This window comes from Anomaloglossus baeobatrachus, chromosome 5 (assembly GCF_048569485.1).
Source record: "Anomaloglossus baeobatrachus isolate aAnoBae1 chromosome 5, aAnoBae1.hap1, whole genome shotgun sequence".
In the NCBI taxonomy this organism is placed as follows: Eukaryota; Metazoa; Chordata; class Amphibia; order Anura; family Aromobatidae; genus Anomaloglossus; species Anomaloglossus baeobatrachus.
Window position 1 is genome coordinate 106,836,669 of NC_134357.1, and position 18,794 is coordinate 106,855,462.

The 18,794-nt window shown below is 51.4% G+C and overlaps 1 protein-coding gene across 2 annotated transcripts in view; it reads left to right on the forward strand.

Annotated features, from left to right (window-relative positions):
- The window catches only part of KIF20B (kinesin family member 20B), a 340,877-nt gene that overhangs the window by 256,212 nt on the left and 65,871 nt on the right, over nt 1-18,794 (forward strand). For both annotated transcript variants that reach the window (XM_075348747.1, XM_075348748.1), the window contains 2 exons: nt 10,019-10,152; nt 11,504-11,659. In XM_075348747.1, the coding sequence (XP_075204862.1) occupies nt 10,019-10,152; nt 11,504-11,659 (290 nt within the window). The remainder of the gene's footprint in view (nt 1-10,018; nt 10,153-11,503; nt 11,660-18,794) is intronic.

The following is an 18,794-nucleotide window of genomic DNA, read 5'->3' on the forward strand; positions in this document are numbered from 1 at the left end:
CTGCTGTTTGGAGCGAGTGGATTGCTGAGAAAAAAGCTTTGCGTCGTTTTCGAGTCTTTGGGGGGTTTGAGAGAGCGAACCGACTCGGGGGTCTGGTCCGAAATTCTATGTGGTAATCGAAAGACACAAGGTTTCGCACCCATTTGTCGTCTGAGGCGGCAGCCCAGATGTGATGAAAGAGCCGCAGTCGACCTCCTACAATGAGTGTGTCTTCCGGGGTGCTGAAGGAGTCATGAGGGGGGAAAACGTCGTGGCCGAGTCTCCCTAGTCCTGGACTGTTTCGGTCTAGGCTGCCATGACGAAGTGGGTTTCGGGGAGAGCTGAGGAGGTCGGTCCCTGCGTAGTCCGCGGCTGGTGGCGGGGACAGCACGGGATGTCGACCAACCAAATGAGTTCCGAAAGGAGTGGAACGAGGACTGTGGACGTCTGGTGAAGGACGTCCTGGACTTCAGCTGGGGGAGGGAGGTACTCTTTCCTCCCGTGGCGTCAGAAATGAGCTTGTCCAGACGTTCGCCAAACAATCGGTCTGGAAAAAAGGGAAGGCAAGTGAGAGACTTCTTGGAGGCAGAGTCCGCTCGCCATTGTCGGAGCCAGAGAGCTCTACGGATGGCTATGGTATTTGAGGCGGCAAACGCTGCGCAGGTAGCAGCGTCCATGGAGGCCTGCATGAGGTACTCCGCCGCAGCGGCAATTTGAGCTGTTACCTCTGTGAAGGTATGAGTGAACTGGGATTCCTCAAGCGAAGTGTTAAGGGATTCTGCCCAGACCGAGATCGCCTTTGCAACCCACACAGAGGCAAAATAGGGCGAGAGGGAGGAACCCGCAGCCTCAAAAGAAGAGCGGGCGAGGAGATCCACCTGTCTGTTGGGTCCTTGATGGAGGAACCATCGGGTAAAGACAGGAGCGTCTTTGTGGTAAGGCGGGAGACCGGCGGATCGGCCATGCCCTTAGGGACAGGTGAGGCAAAAGGGTACCGGGACTCCATGAGTTTTCGGTTACCGAAGCGCCTGACAGGCTTCTCCCTTTGCTTTGTGAGGATATCCTGAAACTCTGGGTGATCAGCGAAAACCTTTTTGGGGTTTCCTTGCCCTCGCAAACCTCTCCAGCGGTCACACTGTGCTCAGGGTAGTGCTAAACTGTATGGGCTGCTTCCAGGGATGACGTCCCTTTTGTCACGTGATAGGGGCGTGTTCAAAATACTATCACGTGACAAAAGGGACTTCATCCCTGGAAGCAGCCCATACAGTCTAGCACTACCCTGAGCACAGTGACCGCTGGTGAGGTTTGCGCGCTCACGAGAATATGGGCGGGTACTTGCTGATAACAATCACAGCCCCGCCCATAATCACTTGCCTGCGCACACGTCACCAGCGGTCACACTGCTCAGTCCCGTGAGACTGGCACTGGGCATGCGCGGGGATGGCTGGAGCAGTGGGCGGTGCATCAGCTATGGAAAGGAGCGATGGGGGCGGCATACAGGACCAGGGGGCAGAATAACGGACGCCAGAAAGCCCGCCCCCTGTGTCACATTTACAGTATCTGAATACAAAAAGGTACCACTTTATAAAGTCTTTATTTTGGTCTCACATGGGGCACTATAATAACAGGGACCTTTCTAGAATGCAGCCCAGGAGCTGCAGAGGGGGAAGCTTTTAGGTTTTGGGCGAAATTTCTGCTGACAGGTTCCCTTTAATACTCTGTAGCACTAACATGGAAGCAGTAACATGAAATACCTTAAAGAGCAGTCCCGATCGGTGTGGCTGTGAATCCAGTTTTGGAAGAAGCTAAATCCTTTCCAGTGCTGATCTGTGCATCTGCTTCCCTGCCTGTGTCACTCTGCTCTATAACCAGACACCGCTCTTTGTTGGCGTTATGTTCCCACAATGAGCTTTTGATGAGTTTCTGATATTTCAGAATTTCTGCGCCATTTCTCTACCTATTACTTAAATTTGGTTACTTGCGGTTTTTTTCCATTGCGTTTTTGTGTGCGTTTATTTACATGTGTTTTCTTCAGCGCTCTATTGGGAGACCCAGACGATTGGGGTATAGCTACTGCCCTCCGGAGGCCACACAAAGCACTACACTAAAAAGTGCAAGGCCCCTCCCCTTCTGGCTATACCCCCCCGTGGTATCACGGGTTCTCCAGTTTTCAAGCTTTGTGCGAAGGAGGTCAGACATCCATGCATAGCTCCACAGATTTTAGTCAGCAGTAGCTGCTGACTATTTCGGATGGAAGAAAAGAGGGCCCATATAGGGCTCCCAGCATGCTCCCTTCTCACCCGTTGATGGTGTTGTAAGGTTGAGGTACCTATTGCTGGTACGGAGGCTGGAGCCCACATGCTGCTTTCCTTCCACATCCCCCTGGGGGGCTCTGAGGAAGTGGGATCCTGCCGGCCTCAAAGCTCTGACGCCGGGCTCCATCCACAGACCCATTTGAACCTGCTGGATACGGAGCTGGAGTACCGTTCAGGGACATGGCCCTGCACCATTACAGGTACTCTGTGTCCCCGTACACACAGGCACAGCACACTCCAGACTTGCTGGGTGTGCTAGTGCGCCGGGGACAGTAAAGGGTTACAGTCACTGCAGCTTTGCTGAGTGACTTTGTGTATTGGGAACTACCGCGCCGGACGCTCCGGGAGCGGCGGCGCGGCTGGGACTTGTAGTTCGCCGGGGACTGGGCGCCGACCGCGCTTTTACGGCGGCGGCGCTTATAAATCCAGTCCCCGGCTTCTGCGGCCTAGTGCCGCTTCGTTCCCGCCCCCTCCCTGTCACTCAGGGAAGGGGACAGACGCTGAGCAATCAGCAGCGCCGAGGGCTGGAGCCTTATTTACATGCTCCAGCCCTCTCACTGCACACTGTCGGACGCCGGATTCCCGCTCTGACTTGGGGCACGCCCACGGCCCGCCCCTCCTCACACGAGCTGGGGAAGACGCCGGCAGCCATTACTGCAGTCCGAGCTCGGACTTTCGGCAACCAGGCAGGACGGGGGCGACCATACACCCGCTTATAGGCGGGCGGTAAGCGGCACACATAGTGCTGACCCCAATATATACTGCAGTGTGTACATGTGTATTTTAACTGCATAGGTCGCTATATGCCCGCTTGGAGAGCGACACATCAGCAGCAGGAAAGCAGGTGTGCTAAGGCACAGGCTTTCTAGGCTGCTTGTATTGCACGTACTGAAGTGTTCATTTGTGTTTATGCTTGTATGCTATACATTGCACTGTACAGTCGCTAGTCTTAGCTATATTCTCCTGGAATGGCTAGACTACAGCAGCAGAAAACCAAGGGTGCTGGGGCACAGGTTTTTTTCTATGCTGCTTGTATTGCATGGGCTGCAGTGTGCATTTGTACTTGTGCTTGTATGCTATGCATCGCACTGTATGGTCACTCTTCTGGGCTATATTCCCCTAGATGACTAGTCTACAGCAGCAGAAGAGCAGGGGTGCCAGGGCACAGGCTTCTATGCTGCTTGTATTGCTTGTGCTGCAGTGTTCATTTGTACTTTATGCTTGTAGGCTATACATTGCACTGTACGGTCACCAATCTTGGCTATATACTTCTAGATGGCTAGTCGGCAGCGGCAAAAAAGCAACACAGATTTTCAGTGCTGTTTTTACTACATGGGATGCTGTTCATGACACCGTCCCATTGTGTGCATGCTCCCCTGTAGCACTTCGTCTGCCGGGGTCTCTAGCACTTCGTCTGCCGGGGTCTCTACTAGTCGTGGCCAAAGAAACCACCTGTCATCCCTGTCCAAGGACAGGGACGGAGTTGCAGTTTCGACAGATATATTGTCATAAGATAGAGACTTGCAGTCCAGACAGGCCATGGGCAATCTTCCTGACCAACCTCATTTGGAACGGGGGGGTCCCAGGAGGACTCTCTGTATGATAAGGCAGCTCTCCAGGACTTTGATCCTGACACCGCTCTCAATCCGGATACACCGGATGGTGACGCCATAGTGAATGATCTTATAGCGTCCATCAATGGAAGGTTGGATCTTTCTCCCTCAGCTCCCCCAGTGGAGGAGTCAGCTTCACAGCAGCAGAAGTCCCTTTTCAGTATCTCAAACGGATATTGAGTATTTTTCTGGCCACGCTGACTTCAGAGAAGCAGTCCAGAAACACCACGCTTACCAGATAAGCGTCTTCTCCAAACGTTTTTAAGATACACGTTATCCCTTTTCCCCTGACGTGGTCAAGCGCTGGACCCAGGACCAAGGGTGGATTCTCCAATCTCCAGGCTTGCGTCTAGAGCCATAGTTGCACTGGAGATGGGGCTTCACTTAAAGATGCCATTCACAGACAGATGGACTCTGGTTGAAATCTGTCTAGGAGGCTATCGGCGTGTCGGTTGCTCCGGCATTCACAGCCGTATAGGCAACCTAACCTTTTCAGCTGTTCTTGCGCAGCTGGCCTTGAGCACATGTACATCTGTACCGCAGAGGCGTCCGTAACTCCGCAATGTCTGCACTGCGACTTACCCTATTAATGCTGTCCTAAAAGTACAGTCGAGGTTTCGGTCCTTCCCAAGCTCGGGCAGGTCTCAATTGTCCTCGTGCAAAAGGGCTACAAAACCTCAGACGGGCTCAGATTCCGGCCGGGCTCAATCACGCCCAAGGAAGGCAGCCGGAGGAACCGCTACCAAGGCGGTCTCCTCATGACTCTCAGCTCTCTCTCTCTCTCCGCATCCGCGGTTGATGGCAGACTCCCCCGCCTTTGGCGACATTTAGCTGCCACAGGTCACAGACCGGTGGGTGACGGACATTGTGCTCACGTGCACAGGACAGTGTTCTGTTCTCGTCCTCCGACTCCATTCTTCAGAACGGCCCCACCTCCCCTCCGAGCAGATGCCCTGCTGCAGGCGGTGGACGCTCTAAGAGCAGAAGGAGTGGTGATCCCTGTCCCCCCTCAGGAACGAGGGCGAGGGTTTGTACTCCAATCTCTTTGTGGCTCCAAAAAAGGACGGCTCCTTCCGTCCTGTTCTGGACCTAAAACTGCTCAATAAGCATGCGAACGCCAGGCGGTTCCGGATGGAATCCCTCCGATCCGTCACTACCTCAATGTCTCGAGGAGACTTCCTTGCCTCAACAGACATCAAAGATGCCTATCTCCACGTGCCAATTGCTACGGAGCACCAACGTTTTCTACGTTTTATGATAGGAGACGACCATCTTCAGTTCGTAGCTCTGCCATTCGGTCTGGCGACAGCCCCACGGGTGTTCACCAAGGTCATGGCAGCAGTGGTAGCAGTCTTGCACTCTCAGGGACACCCGGTGATCCCTTACTTGGACGATCTACTCGTCAAAGCACCCTCCCTCGAGGCATGACAACGCAGCCTGAATGTTACGCTGGAGACTCTCCAGACTTTCGGGTGGATCATCAATTTGGCAAGGTCAAATCGGTCACCGACTCAATCACTAACGTATCTCGGCATGGAGTTCACACTCTATCAGCGATAGTGAAGCTTCCGCTGGACAAGCAGCGTTCACTGCAAACAGAGGTGCAGTCTCTCCTTCAAGGCCAGTCGCACCCCTTAAGGCGCCTCATGCACTTCCTAGGGAAGATGGTGGCAGCCATGGAGGCAGTTCCCTTTGCGCAGTTTCATCGGCGCCAACTGCGAGGGGACATTCTCCGCCAATGGGACGGGCAGTCAACCTCCCTGGACAGGAAAGTCTCCCTTTCCCAGACGGCCAAGGACTCTCTGCAATGGTGGCTTATTCCCACCTCATTGTCACAGTGAAGATCCTTCCTACCCCCATCCTGGGCAGTGGTCACGACAGATACGAGTCTGTCAGGGTGGGGAGCAGTTTGTCTCCGCCACAGGGCTCAGGGGACGTGGACTCAGCAGGAGTCCACCCTTCAGATCAATGTTCTGGAAATCGGGGCAGGGTATCTTACCCTACTAGCTTTCCAGCAGTGGCTAGAAAGAGAGCAGATCCGAATCCAGTCGGACAACTCCACAGCGGTGGCATACATCAACCACCAAGGAGGGACGCGCAGTCGGCAAGCCTTCCAGGAAGTCCGGCGAATCCTCATGTGGGTGGAGGACACAGCATCCACCATATCCGCAGTTCACATCCCGGGCGTAGAAAACTGGGAAGCAGACTTCCTCAGTCGCCAGGGTATGGACGCAGGGGAATGGTCCCTTCACCCGGACGTGTTTCAGGAAATCTGTCGCCGCTGGGGGGTGCCGGACGTCGACCTAATGGCGTCTCGGCACAACAACAAGGTCCCGGCATTTATGGCACGATCGCGCGATCACAGAGCTCTGGCGGCAGACGCCTTAGTGCAAGATTGGTCGCAGTTCCGGCTCACATATGTGTTTCCACCTCTGGCACTCTTGCCCAGAGTACTGCGCAAAAAATCAGATCCGATTGCAGCCGCGTCATACTCGTCGCCCCAGACTGGCCGAGGAGATCGTGGTACCCGGATCTGTGGCATCTCACGGTCGGCCGACCGTGGTCACTACCAGGCTGGCCAGACTTACTGTCCCAAGGGCCGTTTTTCCGTCGGAATTCTGCGGCCCTGAACCTGACTGTGTGGCCATTGAGTCCTGGATCCTAGCGTCTTCAGGATTATCCCAAGGGGTCGTTGCCACCATGAAACAGGCTAGGAAGTCCACCTCTGCTAAGATCTACCACAGAACGTGGAAGATTTTCTTAACCTGGTGCTCGGCTCAGGGAGTGTCTCCCTGGCCATTTGCATTGCCTACTTTTCTTTCCTTCCTGCAATCGGGGTTAGAAAAGGGCTTGTCGCTCGGCTTCCTTAAGGGGGAAGTCTCGGCACTATCCGTGTTTGTTCAGAAGCGTCTAGCACGTCTTTCTAAGGTGCGCACGTTCCTACAGGGGGTCTGTCATATCGTACCCCCGTACAAGCGGCCGTTAGATCCATGGGATCTCAACAGGGTATTAGTTGCTCTCCAGAAGCCGCCTTTCGAGCCTCTGAAGGAAGTTTCCTTTCTCGCCTGTCACAGAAGGTGGCGTTTCTCGTTGCGATCACATCGCTTCGGCGAGTGTCTGAGCTGGCAGCTCTGTCATCCAAGGCTCCCTTCCTGGTGTTCCACCAGGACAAGGTAGTGCTGCGCCCCATTCCGGAGTTTCTCCCTAAGGTCGTATCCTCGTTTCATCTTAATCAGGATATCTTTTTGCCTTCCTTTTGTCCTCATCCGGTTCACCGGTATGAAAAGGACTTACGTTTGTTAGATCTGGTGAGAGCACTCAGACTCTACATTTCCCGCACGGCGCCCATGCGCCGTTCCGATGCACTTTTTGTCCTTGTCGCTGGTCCGCGCAAGGGGTTGCAGGCTTCTAAAGCCACCCTGGCTCGATGGATCAAAGAACCAATTCTAGAGGCCTACCGTTCTGCGGGGCTTCCGGTTCCTTCAGGGCTAAAAGCCCACTCAACCAGAGCCGTGGGTGCGTCCTGGGCATTACGACACCAGGCTTCGGCTCAACAAGTGTACCAGGCAGCTACCTGGTCCAGTCTGCACACTTTCACCAAGCATTATCAGGTGCATACCTATGCTTCGGCGGATGCCAGCTTAGGTAGATGAGTCCTGCAGGCGGCAGTGACACCCCCGTAGGGGAGGGCTGTTTTGCAGCTCTAACATGAGGTATCTCTTTACCCACCCAGGGACAGCTTTTGGACGTCCCAATCGTCTGGGTCTCCCAATAGAGCGCTGAAGAAGAAGGGAATTTTGTTACTTACCGTAAATTCCTTTTCTTCTAGCTCTTATTGGGAGACCCAGCACCCGCCCTGTTGTCCTTCGGGATTTTTTTGTTGTTTGCGGGTACACATGTTGTTCATGTTGAACGGTTTTTCAGTTCTCCGACGTTATTCGGAGTTAATTTGTTTAAACCAGTTATTGGCTTCCTCCTTCTTGCTTTGGCACTAAAACTGGAGAACCCGTGATACCACGGGGGGGTATAGCCAGAAGGGGAGGGGCCTTGCACTTTTTAGTGTAGTGCTTTGTGTGGCCTCCGGAGGGCAGTAGCTATACCCCAATCGTCTGGGTCTCCCAATAAGAGCTAGAAGAAAAGGAATTTACGGTAAGTAACAAAATTCCCTTCTTTATCGTGTTATTGACTTTAGGTTTTTTTTGTATTCTTTTTTAAGTCCTGCTTTAAATGAAGCTGCTTTGTTTGTGATACTTTCTGATATTTGGCTTTGAAAAAACTGATATAGTCAGGTGCGGACTACTTGTGTATTTGATGCGTATTCAACCCTTAGATTTTTCTGCATCTAATGAAAGTCTACAGGTAAAATTTGCTTAGGAGATTCAGCCTAACCGCAAGAGAAATTGAAGTACGCACCGCACGTCAGTTTATGTTGAGTAAAAATAAAAAACAACCCAGTGGCCATGAGATTTCTATAAATCCCATCCACTTTGCTGGAACTGAAAGACGCTACGTTTTTGATACCGCGAAAATGCATAGCGTCAAAAACTCATCCAAAGCTTATCATGGAAACGTAGCCTTACTTTGACCAAGACTCGTTTCAATAGAGTGATGAGTTCCTGAAGCCAAGGAAGAAAGGGGAGAAAGAAGCCGATCTTTCTGTTAGAATATTTTACGATGTTTTTTATGTTTGCTTCTTCTATTAATTTGTGCAAAGTTTCTTTCTGAAACAACAGGGGTTATCTAGGACTTTTGAGGGTTTTTTCCTTTCGTTCTAAGAGTTCACTGACAGGTAGTTGCTGACTACTTTGCCTTTTCTGCTCTGCAACAATCTTTTCCTGTTCAGGTGGTGATTCTTCTGTTTCCTTTGACCTCAAAACAGAGCAGCGTCTTTTCTTCTGCTTTGATGTTGAGGTGTCACTTCCAATGTCATGCTGATTGACAGATGGCACCCTGCAGTTAGGCACTGATACCCTGTTGACAGAGTGAAGAAGAAGCATAGAAGCTGCTGTGTCCACATGACATCACCTGATGAAAGAGAATCTATAGCAAGAGCGACATGACGTCACCTGACGAAGGCGCATCACTGGCAACAGCGACATGACATCACCTGACGAAGGCGCATCACTGGCAAGAGCGACATGACATTACCTGACGAAGGCGCATCTCTGGCAAGAGCGACATGACATTACCGGACGAAGGCGCATCACTGGCAAGAGCGATATGACATTACCGGACAAAGGCGCATCCCAGGCAAGAGTGACATGACATAACCTGACGAGGGAGCATCCCTGGCAAGAGCAACATGATGCCACCTGATGAAGACGCATTGCTGGCAAGAGTGACAAGACATCACCTGACAAAGATCCATCGCTGGCAAGAGCGACATGACACCACCTGACGAAGGCGCATCCCTGGCAAGAGTGACAAGACATCACCTGACAACGATGTATCGCTGGCAAGAGCAGCATGACATCATCTGACGAGGGAGCATCACTGGCAAGAGTGACATGACATAACCTGACAACGATGTATCGCTGGCAAGAGCAGCATGACATCATCTGACGAGGGAGCATCACTGGCAAGAGTGACATGACATAACCTGACGAAGGCGCATCCCTGACAAGGTAGTCATGCTAACACCTGATAAGGGCGAATCACTGGCAAAAGTGACATGACAATACCTGACGAAGGAGAATCCCTGGCTAGAGTGACATGACATCACCTGACAAAGGAACATCCCTAGCTAATGCGACATGACACCGCCTGATGAAGGAGCTTCCCTGGCAAGAGTGACATGACATTGCAGGATGAAGGAGCTTCCCTGGCAAGAGTGACATGACATTGCAGGATGAAGGAGCTTCCCTGGCAAGAGCGACATATCACTTGACGGGGCTTCCCTAGCAAGAGCAGTCTGTGAACTCTGAGCCAGGGAAGATTGTCGTCAGGCAGAACAGACAGGTAGTTAACAATTACTGGCTGGTAAGTTTAGCCACATAAGGAAAAAATTGAAAATTTTCTAGGTAATCAAGGAGTTTGACTATACTGTGCTGTATGCATGTGCCTAAGCTTAACGATTCTTTATATGTTTTTCTGTAATCCTCTTCTATACAGAGTTGGAGCTTTGGAAACAAAAGTATAGAGAGAAAATGGGTAGTAAAGAAAATGTTCTAGAGCTGAGCAGAGAAGCGAACAATAACACCGAAACCAGCAAGACACAAGCCGTCGAGCTACAGAGCCAACTGAAGGTAAATCTGCTAACACAGTGCGGAGTGTCCTAAGGGCTGGCGATGCCAAACAGTGGTCCTTTCTGAGGGTTTATAAAGATTGGAGATAACGTCATACGTGTTTCATTTATGTAAATTTGACCTGAAACTCAGAAAACTCAAGTAGACAAACGTGACCAAAGTCCCCATATGATTTTTGTGTTCATCAATTGTCTAGAAACGTTTTACACCTTTATCCCTTTCGTTTTCTGCTTTTCCCTTTTCATCCCAAGAGCCATAACCTTTTTGTCCATATAGCCGTATTAGAACTTGTTTTGTCGCAGGATGAGTTGTAGCTTTGAATGACGCCATCCATTAATTTTACTGTTCGATGTACAGTGGAACCTCAGATTACGAGTAACTTGGTGTGCGAGTATTTCGCTATACGAGCAAAGCTTGCTGTAAATTTGTAACTCAGTTTACGAGCAAGCTTTGGTGTACGAGCAAGTACTCGCCACACACACTTCCGGTTCCGTACTTACACCGCGCTCTGACCTGCTCTTGCAGTCCGCACAAACACGCACGCACACATGCATATTATGCTTACCTTACCTTCCGTTCCATTGCCGGCCTCACGGTTCATGTAGTTTGCAGCTACAGAATGTATATCCTTTAACCATCGCGATGAGGGAGGAATGCCCACTGTCAGCTCCTACTCTAAGGCAGCGCGCTGACCAATCAGAGGCAAGCAGCTCCTGCCTTTGACTTCAGCGCTCTGGCAGTGGACGTTCCTCCTTCGTCGCGATGGTTACCAGATACACATCCTGTAGCGGCAAACTACAAGAACCAGGAGGCCGGCAATGGAAAGTAAGGTGAGCATTGTGTGTGTGTGTGTGTGTGTGTGTGTGTGTGTGTGTGTGTGTGTGTGTGTGTGTGTGTGTGTGTGTGTGTGTGTGTGTGTGTGTGTGTGTGTGTGTGTGTGTGTGTGTGTGTGTGTGTGTGGAATGGCATAATAAGGGACCACGATGGGAGATTGCACAAGTTGCGGAATGAATTGTCTGCATTGCAATGATTTCCTATGTGAAATCTTGCTTTGTTAGACGAATAACTTGGTTAACAAGCGCACTCCCAGAACGGGTTGTACTCGTTAATTAATCAAGGTTCCACTGTACTAGAAAACAAGGGAAAAAAACCTTCCAAATACAGAGAAACTGCAGAGGCAAAAAGGTTATTATATATAGCTCGAAACCACGTTTTCCGTACTAAAATATCCCCCCACTTCATTTAAGTGCTGAAAAAAAAGCTGTAGAAAAAAAAAATCACTCATTTGTTGCCTTTTTCCCAGAAATGCCTATTGGTAATTGTTCTTTACATTCTCTTCATTCTTATGTAGGAACTTGAAGAGAAATTCACCAATGACAAAAAGAAATGGTTCGACGAAAGAAAGACTCTTATTGCTCAGGCTAAAGAATCCGAGAGTCAGAGGAACAGGGAGATGAGAAAATTTGCCGATGACAGAGAGCGCTATGGAAAGCAGCAGGCAGAGCTGGTGAGCGGATTCACACTTGCATTTATATGTACATTATTTTTACACATTTTTAAATATATTGGGAAAAATTCCTCTTTGCTGCTTTTATTAGCTCAGTGAAACCTCCCAGCAATGCTCCTCAGCTCTGCGTGCGTTACCTGTGCACGCTTACTTGGCACTATGTACTGTAAATAATTTTTAAGGGGATTACCGTGCCTAATAAGTGTAATTGAAGGGATAATGTGATTTCTGCCGCTCATAATTTCCAAGGATTCTCTCTGACTTATGTCTGAAGCAGTCACTTCCAAAGCAAATCACTGCCTGTCAATGAGTCAGAAAAGTGGCTCTTGCTGGAAAGCTAGCTTTTTTTCTGAGAAACATATTCTTTGACACAAATCATGAGCATTGAGCTTTTTTTCTGTTCTGAATGCACAAAATACACCGAAGTCTATCAGTAATTTCCTCCCTTAAAGGGAAACTGACAGCTGGTACATACTCAATCCGTGGGCAGCGCGTTTCCAATACTGGCTGCATGATTTCAGCCATATATGTTTAACTCTGAAACAGTGTGTTTTTTTTTTTTTTAAATACATTAAAAAAAATGCATTTTGTAAGGTGAACTTCCCCCCCATTATTTCTTATTTCTTTTTCGCTCCTAATTGGGAGACCCAGACAGTGGGTGTATAGCTACTGCCTCTGGAGGCCGCACAAAGAACTAGACTTAAAAGTGTAAGGCCCCTCCCCTTCTGGCTATACACCCTCCCGTAGGAGTACGGATTCCCCAGTTTTAGCTTTGTGCGAAGGAGGTCAGACACGCACGCATAGCTCCATTGTTTTTAGTCAGCAGCAGCTGCTGACTATGTCGGATGGAAGAAAAGAGGGCCCATACAGGGCTCCCAGCATGCTCCCTTCTCACCCCACTGTATGTCGGAGGTGTTTGTAAGGTTGAGGTACCCATTGCGGGTACGGCGGCAGGAGCCCACATGCTGATTCCTTCCCCATCCCTTTTTACAGGGCTCTGGGTGAAGTGGGATTTACTGGTCTCCAGGCACTGAGACCGTGCTCCATCTACAGCCCCTGGAGAAGATGCTGGATGGAGCGGAGTACATCAGGGACATGGCCCTGCTTCCTCAAGGTACTCTGTGTCCCCGTGCATTTGGCGCTCACACCGCAGCATGCTGGGTGTTGTAGTGCGCCGGGGACATCAGCGCTGCGGCGCTTGTGCCATGGCCTCATTCAGCTTCGCTGAAGCAGGCACACTTCTGGGAATCGGTCGCGCCGGCCGCTGGGACTGCGGCGCGGCTGGCACTTGTGGTGCGCCGGGGACTTCAGCGCGGGCCGCGCTTTTACGGCGGCCGCGCTGATAACTCGAGTCCCCGGCTTTTGCGGCCTGCTTCCGTTCGTTCCCGCCCCCAGACCTGCCAGTCAGGAGAGGGGCGGGACGCTGGTCAGTGCATCAGCGCCGAGGGCTGGAGTCGTTTTTACATACTCCAGCCCTCACAATAGGCACAGAGGGGACACTGTTTCCCGCACTTTTGTTTAGGAACTCCCACGGACCGCCCCTCTCCACAGACGCCGGCAGCCATTCCTGCTGACACGCTGAGCTGCAGAGGGGAGCCGGGGAGACCCAGACAAGGAATTCTGCGCCTCTTACCCGCTATTCAGCGGGCGGTAAGCAGCCCTCAGGGCTCACCCCCTCTTGTGCCAGTAGTATTCTTAGTATTTTGTTTCTACAAATACTTTGTATTGCATAGCGCTGGTCGCCCTTTGGCTATAGACTCTCTCACATTGCAGAGAGCCAGCAGCATGTCGTCCGTAAAACGCAAGGGTGCCAAGGCACAGACATTATATGCTTCCTGCACCGCATGTGGGACTTTTCTACCGGCAGGCTCCACGGACCCCCATTGTGTGCAGTGCTCGGCCCCTGCGGCGCTTGCACAGTCGGGACCTCTGCTGGACGTGACCCAGGGTGTACCACCTGTGAATGCTGTCCAGGTGACAGGAACTGAGTTTGCAGCTTTTGCTGACAGAATGTCTCTCACTATGTCACAAATTCTTGACACATTGCGAGCTAGGCCTGTACTTCAGGCCACGGACACTGTGCAATCATTGCCCCCTGGTCCCCCTCAGCTGAATTACCTCCAAGCTCCGGGACGGGCACATACACCTCAGGGTGAAGACTCTGACTCGGACGATGGCCCCGGGCAGCCTAAGCGGGCTCGCTATGACGGGCCTTCACATTCATCTCAATGGTCAGGATCCCAGCGAGATGAATCTATGGGTGATGAGGCGGACGTAACTGATCAGGATTCTGATCCTGGGACCGCTCTCAATCTAGATACACCAGATGGTGACGCCATAGTTAATGATCTTATATTTAACATCAATAAGATGTTAAATATTTCCCCACCAGCTCCTCTTGTAGAGGAGTCAGCTTCGCAGCACGAGAGAATCCATTTCAGATACCCTAAGCGTACATTAAGCACTTTTCTGGACCACGCTGACTTTAGAGACGCAATCCAGAAACCCCACGCTTATCCTGAAAGGCGTTTTTCTAAACGGCTTAAAGATGCACGCTATCCTTTTCCCCCTGAGGTGGTCAAGGGTTGGACCCAGTGTCCAAAAGTGGATCCTCCAATTTCCAGGCTTGCAGCTAGATCCTTGGTTGCAGTTGAAGATGGAGCGGCACTTAAAGATGCCACTGACAGGCAGATGGAGCTCTGGCTGAAATCCATCTATGAAGCGATTGGAGCGTCGTTAGCGCCATCTTTTGCGGCCGTATGGGCACTCCAAGCTATCTCAGCCGGGCTTGCGCAAGTCGACTCAGTCACACGTGCATTTGCCCCGCAGGTAGCACCATTGACCTCGCAAATGGCGGCATTCGCGTCGTACGCGATTAATGCTGTTCTTGACGCTACAAGCCGCACGGCAGTGGCGTCAGCCAACTCCGTTGTTTTGCGTAGGGCCCTGTGGTTGAGACATTGGAAAGCAGATTCTCATTCCAAGAAGTGCTTAACCAATTTGCCTTTTTCTCGTGACCGATTGTTTGGAGAGCGTTTGGATGAAATCATCAAACACTCCAAGGGTAAGGACTCATCCTTACCGCAACACAGACAAAACAAACCCCAACAGAGGAAGGGTCAGTCTGGTTATCGGTCCTTTCGAGGACCGGGCAGGTCCCAATTCGCCTCGTCAAAAAAGACTCAAAAAGACCAGAGACGCTCAGATTCTTGGAGGTCTCAGTCACGCCCAAAAAGGACAGCCGGAGGAACCGTTGCCAAGACGGCGTCCTCCTGACTTGCAGTCTCCGATTCCCACACCCGCGGTCGGTGGGAGGCTTTCCCACTTTGGCGACATTTGGCTGTCACGCGTCAAAGACCGTTGGGTGAGGGATATTCTGTCTCACGGGTACAGGATAGAGTTCAGTTCTCGTCCGCCAACTCGTTTCTTCAGAACTTCTCCACCACCAGACCGAGCCGATGCTCTGTTGCAGGCGGTGGCCGCTCTAAAGGCGGAAGGAGTGGTGACCTCCGTCCCTCTTCAGGAACAAGGTCACGGTTTTTACTCCAATCTGTTTGTGGTCCCAAAAAAGGACGGATCGTATCGACCCGTCCTGGATCTAAAGTTGCTCAACAGACACGTAAAAGTCAGGAGGTTCCGGATGGAATCCCTACGCTCCGTCATAGCCTCAATGTCTCAAGGAGATTTTCTAGCATCAATAGATATCAAAGATGCGTATCTCCACGTGCCGATTGCACCAGAGCATCAGCGCTTCCTACGCTTCGTCATACACGACGAACACCTGCAGTTCGTAGCGTTACCTTTCGGTCTGGCAACAGCCCCCCGGGTCTTCACCAAAGTCATGGCAGCAGTAGTAGCTGTTCTGCACTCGCAGGGTCACTCGGTCATCCCGTATCTAGACGACCTGCTTATAAAGGCACCCTCTCAAGAGGCATGCCAGCACAGTCTGAAGGTGGCACTAGACACTCTCCAGAGTTTCGGGTGGATTATCAACTTCCAAAGTCTCATCTAACCCCGACCCAATCTCTGACTTATCTTGGCATGGAGTTTCATACTCTCTCAGCGATAGTGAAGCTTCCACTGGACAAGCAGTGCTCGCTACGGACTGGAGTGCAATCTCTCCTTCAGAGCCAGTCGCACTCACTGAGGCGCCTCATGCATTTCCTAGGAAAGATGGTAGCAGCAATGGAGGCAGTCCCGTTCGCGCAGTTTCATCTGCGCCCTCTACAATGGGACATTCTACGCCAATGGGATGGGAAATCGACGTCCCTCGACAGGACTGTCTCCCTCTCTCAGACTGCCAAGGACTCTCTGCGTTGGTGGCTTCTCCCCACCTCATTGTCACAGGGAAAGTCGTTCCTTCCCCCGTCCTGGGCAGTGGTCACGACGGATGCGAGCCTATCAGGGTGGGGAGCGGTGTTTCTCCACCACAGGGCTCAGGGGACGTGGACTCAGGAAGAGTCCACCCTGCAGATCAATGTTCTGGAAATCAGAGCAGTCTATCTTGCTCTGCGAGCCTTCCAACAATGGCTGGAAGGCAAGCAGATTCGGATTCAGTCGGACAATTCCACGGCGGTGGCGTACATCAACCACCAAGGGGGAACACGCAGTCGCCAAGCTTTTCAAGAAGTCCAGCGGATTTTGACGTGGGTGGAAAGCAGAGCGTCCACCATATCCGCAGTTCACATCCCAGGCGTGGAAAACTGGGAAGCAGACTTTCTCAGTCGCCAGGGCATGGACGCAGGAGAATGGTCCCTTCACCCGGACGTGTTTCAGCAGATCTGTTGCCGCTGGGGGACGCCGGACGTCGATCTGATGGCGTCACGGCACAACAACAAGGTCCCAGTTTTCATGGCACGGTCTCACGATCACCGAGCACTGGCGGCAGACGCCTTGGTTCAGGATTGGTCGCAATTCCGACTCCCCTATGTGTTCCCACCTCTAGCATTGTTACCCAGAGTTCTCCGGAAAATCAGGTCCGACTGCCATCGAGCCATACTCGTCGCTCCAGATTGGCCAAGAAGGTCGTGGTACCCGGATCTGTGGCATCTCACGGTAGGCCAACCGTGGACACTACCAGACCGTCCAGATTTGCTGTCTCAAGGGCCGTTTTTCCATCTGAATTCTGCGTCCCTGAACCTGACTGTGTGGCCATTGAGTCCTGGATCCTAGCGGCCTCAGGTTTATCTCATGAAGTTGTTGCCACAATGAGACAGGCTAGAAAACCATCCTCAGCTAAGATCTATCACAGGACGTGGAAGATATTCTTAGCGTGGTGCTTGGCTCAAGGGTTTTCTCCCTGGCCATTTGCATTGCCAATTTTTCTTTCCTTCCTGCAGTCTGGGTTGGAAAAAGGTTTGTCGCTTAGCTCTCTTAAGGGTCAAGTCTCCGCGCTATCCGTATTCTTTCAGAAGCGCTTGGCACGGCTTTCTAAAGTACGCACGTTTCTCCAAGGAGTTTGTCATATCGTTCCTCCTTACAGACGGCCATTGGAACCCTGGGATCTGAACAAGGTTCTCATTGCTCTCCAGAAGCCGCCTTTCGAGCCTTTGAAAGAGGTTTCCCTTTCTCGGCTTTCACAAAAGGTAGTTTTTCTTGTGGCGGTCACGTCTCTTCGAAGAGTGTCCGAGCTAGCGGCGTTATCTTGCAAATCTCCCTTCCTGGTGTTTCACCAAGACAAGGTAGTACTGCGTCCAATTCCAGAGTTTTCTTCCAAGGTGGTTTCTTCCTTTCATCTCAATCAGGATATCACTTTGCCATCTTTGTGTCCGCATCCAGTTCACCAATTTGAAAAGGGTTTACATCTGTTGGACCTGGTGAGAGCACTCAGGATTTACATTTCTCGCACGGCGTCTCTACGCCGTTCTGATGCGCTCTTTGTCCTAGTCGCTGGTCAGCATAAGGGATCGCAAGCTTCCAAATCCACCCTGGCGCGGTGGATCAAGGAACCAATTCTTCACACATACCGTTCTGCTGGGCTTCCGATTCCATCTGGACTGAAGGCCCATTCTACCAGAGCCGTGGGTGCGTCCTGGGCATTGCGGCATCAGGCTACGGCTCAGCAAGTGTGCCAGGCGGCTACCTGGTCGAGTCTGCACACGTTTACCAAACACTATCAAGTACATGCCTACGCTTCGGCAGATGCCAGCCTAGGTAGACAGGTCCTTCAGGCGGCGGTGGCCCACCTGTAGGAAGAGGCTGTCTGACAGCCCGTTCATGTGGTATCTTTTTACCCACCCAGGGACTGCTTTTGGACGTCCCACTGTCTGGGTCTCCCAATTAGGAGCGAAAAAGAAGAAGGGAATTTTGTTTACTTACCGTAAATTCCTTTTCTTCTAGCTCCAATTGGGAGACCCAGCACCCGCCCTATTTGTTCTTAGGGTTTCGTTTTTCGGGTGCACATGTTGTTCATGTTGTTTCTTAAGCTCTCCGATCTTGTTATCGGATTGACTTTGTTTTTGAAACTGTTATTGGCTTTCCTCCTTCTTGCTTTGGTACTAAAACTGAGGAATCCGTACTCCTACGGGAGGGTGTATAGCCAGAAGGGGAGGGGCCTTACACTTTTAAGTGTAGTTCTTTGTGCGGCCTCCAGAGGCAGTAGCTATACACCCACTGTCTGGGTCTCCCAATTGGAGCTAGAAGAAAAGGAATTTACGGTAAGTAAACAAAATTCCCTTCTTCTTTATCGTTCCTATGGGAGACCCAGACATTGGGTCTATAGCTTCTGCCTCCGGAGGACACACAAAGTACTACACTAAAAAGTGTAGCTCCTCCCTCTGAGCCTATACACCCCCTGGAGAACCAGATATAGCCAGTTCATTGCTTTGTGTTCAGGAGGCATACATCCACACATGCATTCTCATCTGATTTTTCATTTTTGGAAAGAGTTTGAAGAAAAGCGGGTCCAAGTCTGGACCCCCGGCATGTCCCTTCTCACCCCACTGTGTTGGCGGTGCTGTTAAGGTTGATTCCAAGGCTGGAGCCTTACATGCCGCGCTCCTTCTCCATCCCTCGAGCTCTGGCTTGAAGTGGGAGCCAGCACGGTTCTCCATGCTTTGCAGGAGACCGGTCTCCATCCGCAGCCCTTCAGGATCCTGCTGGACGGAGCACTCATCCCCAGGGACTTAGAACCCTG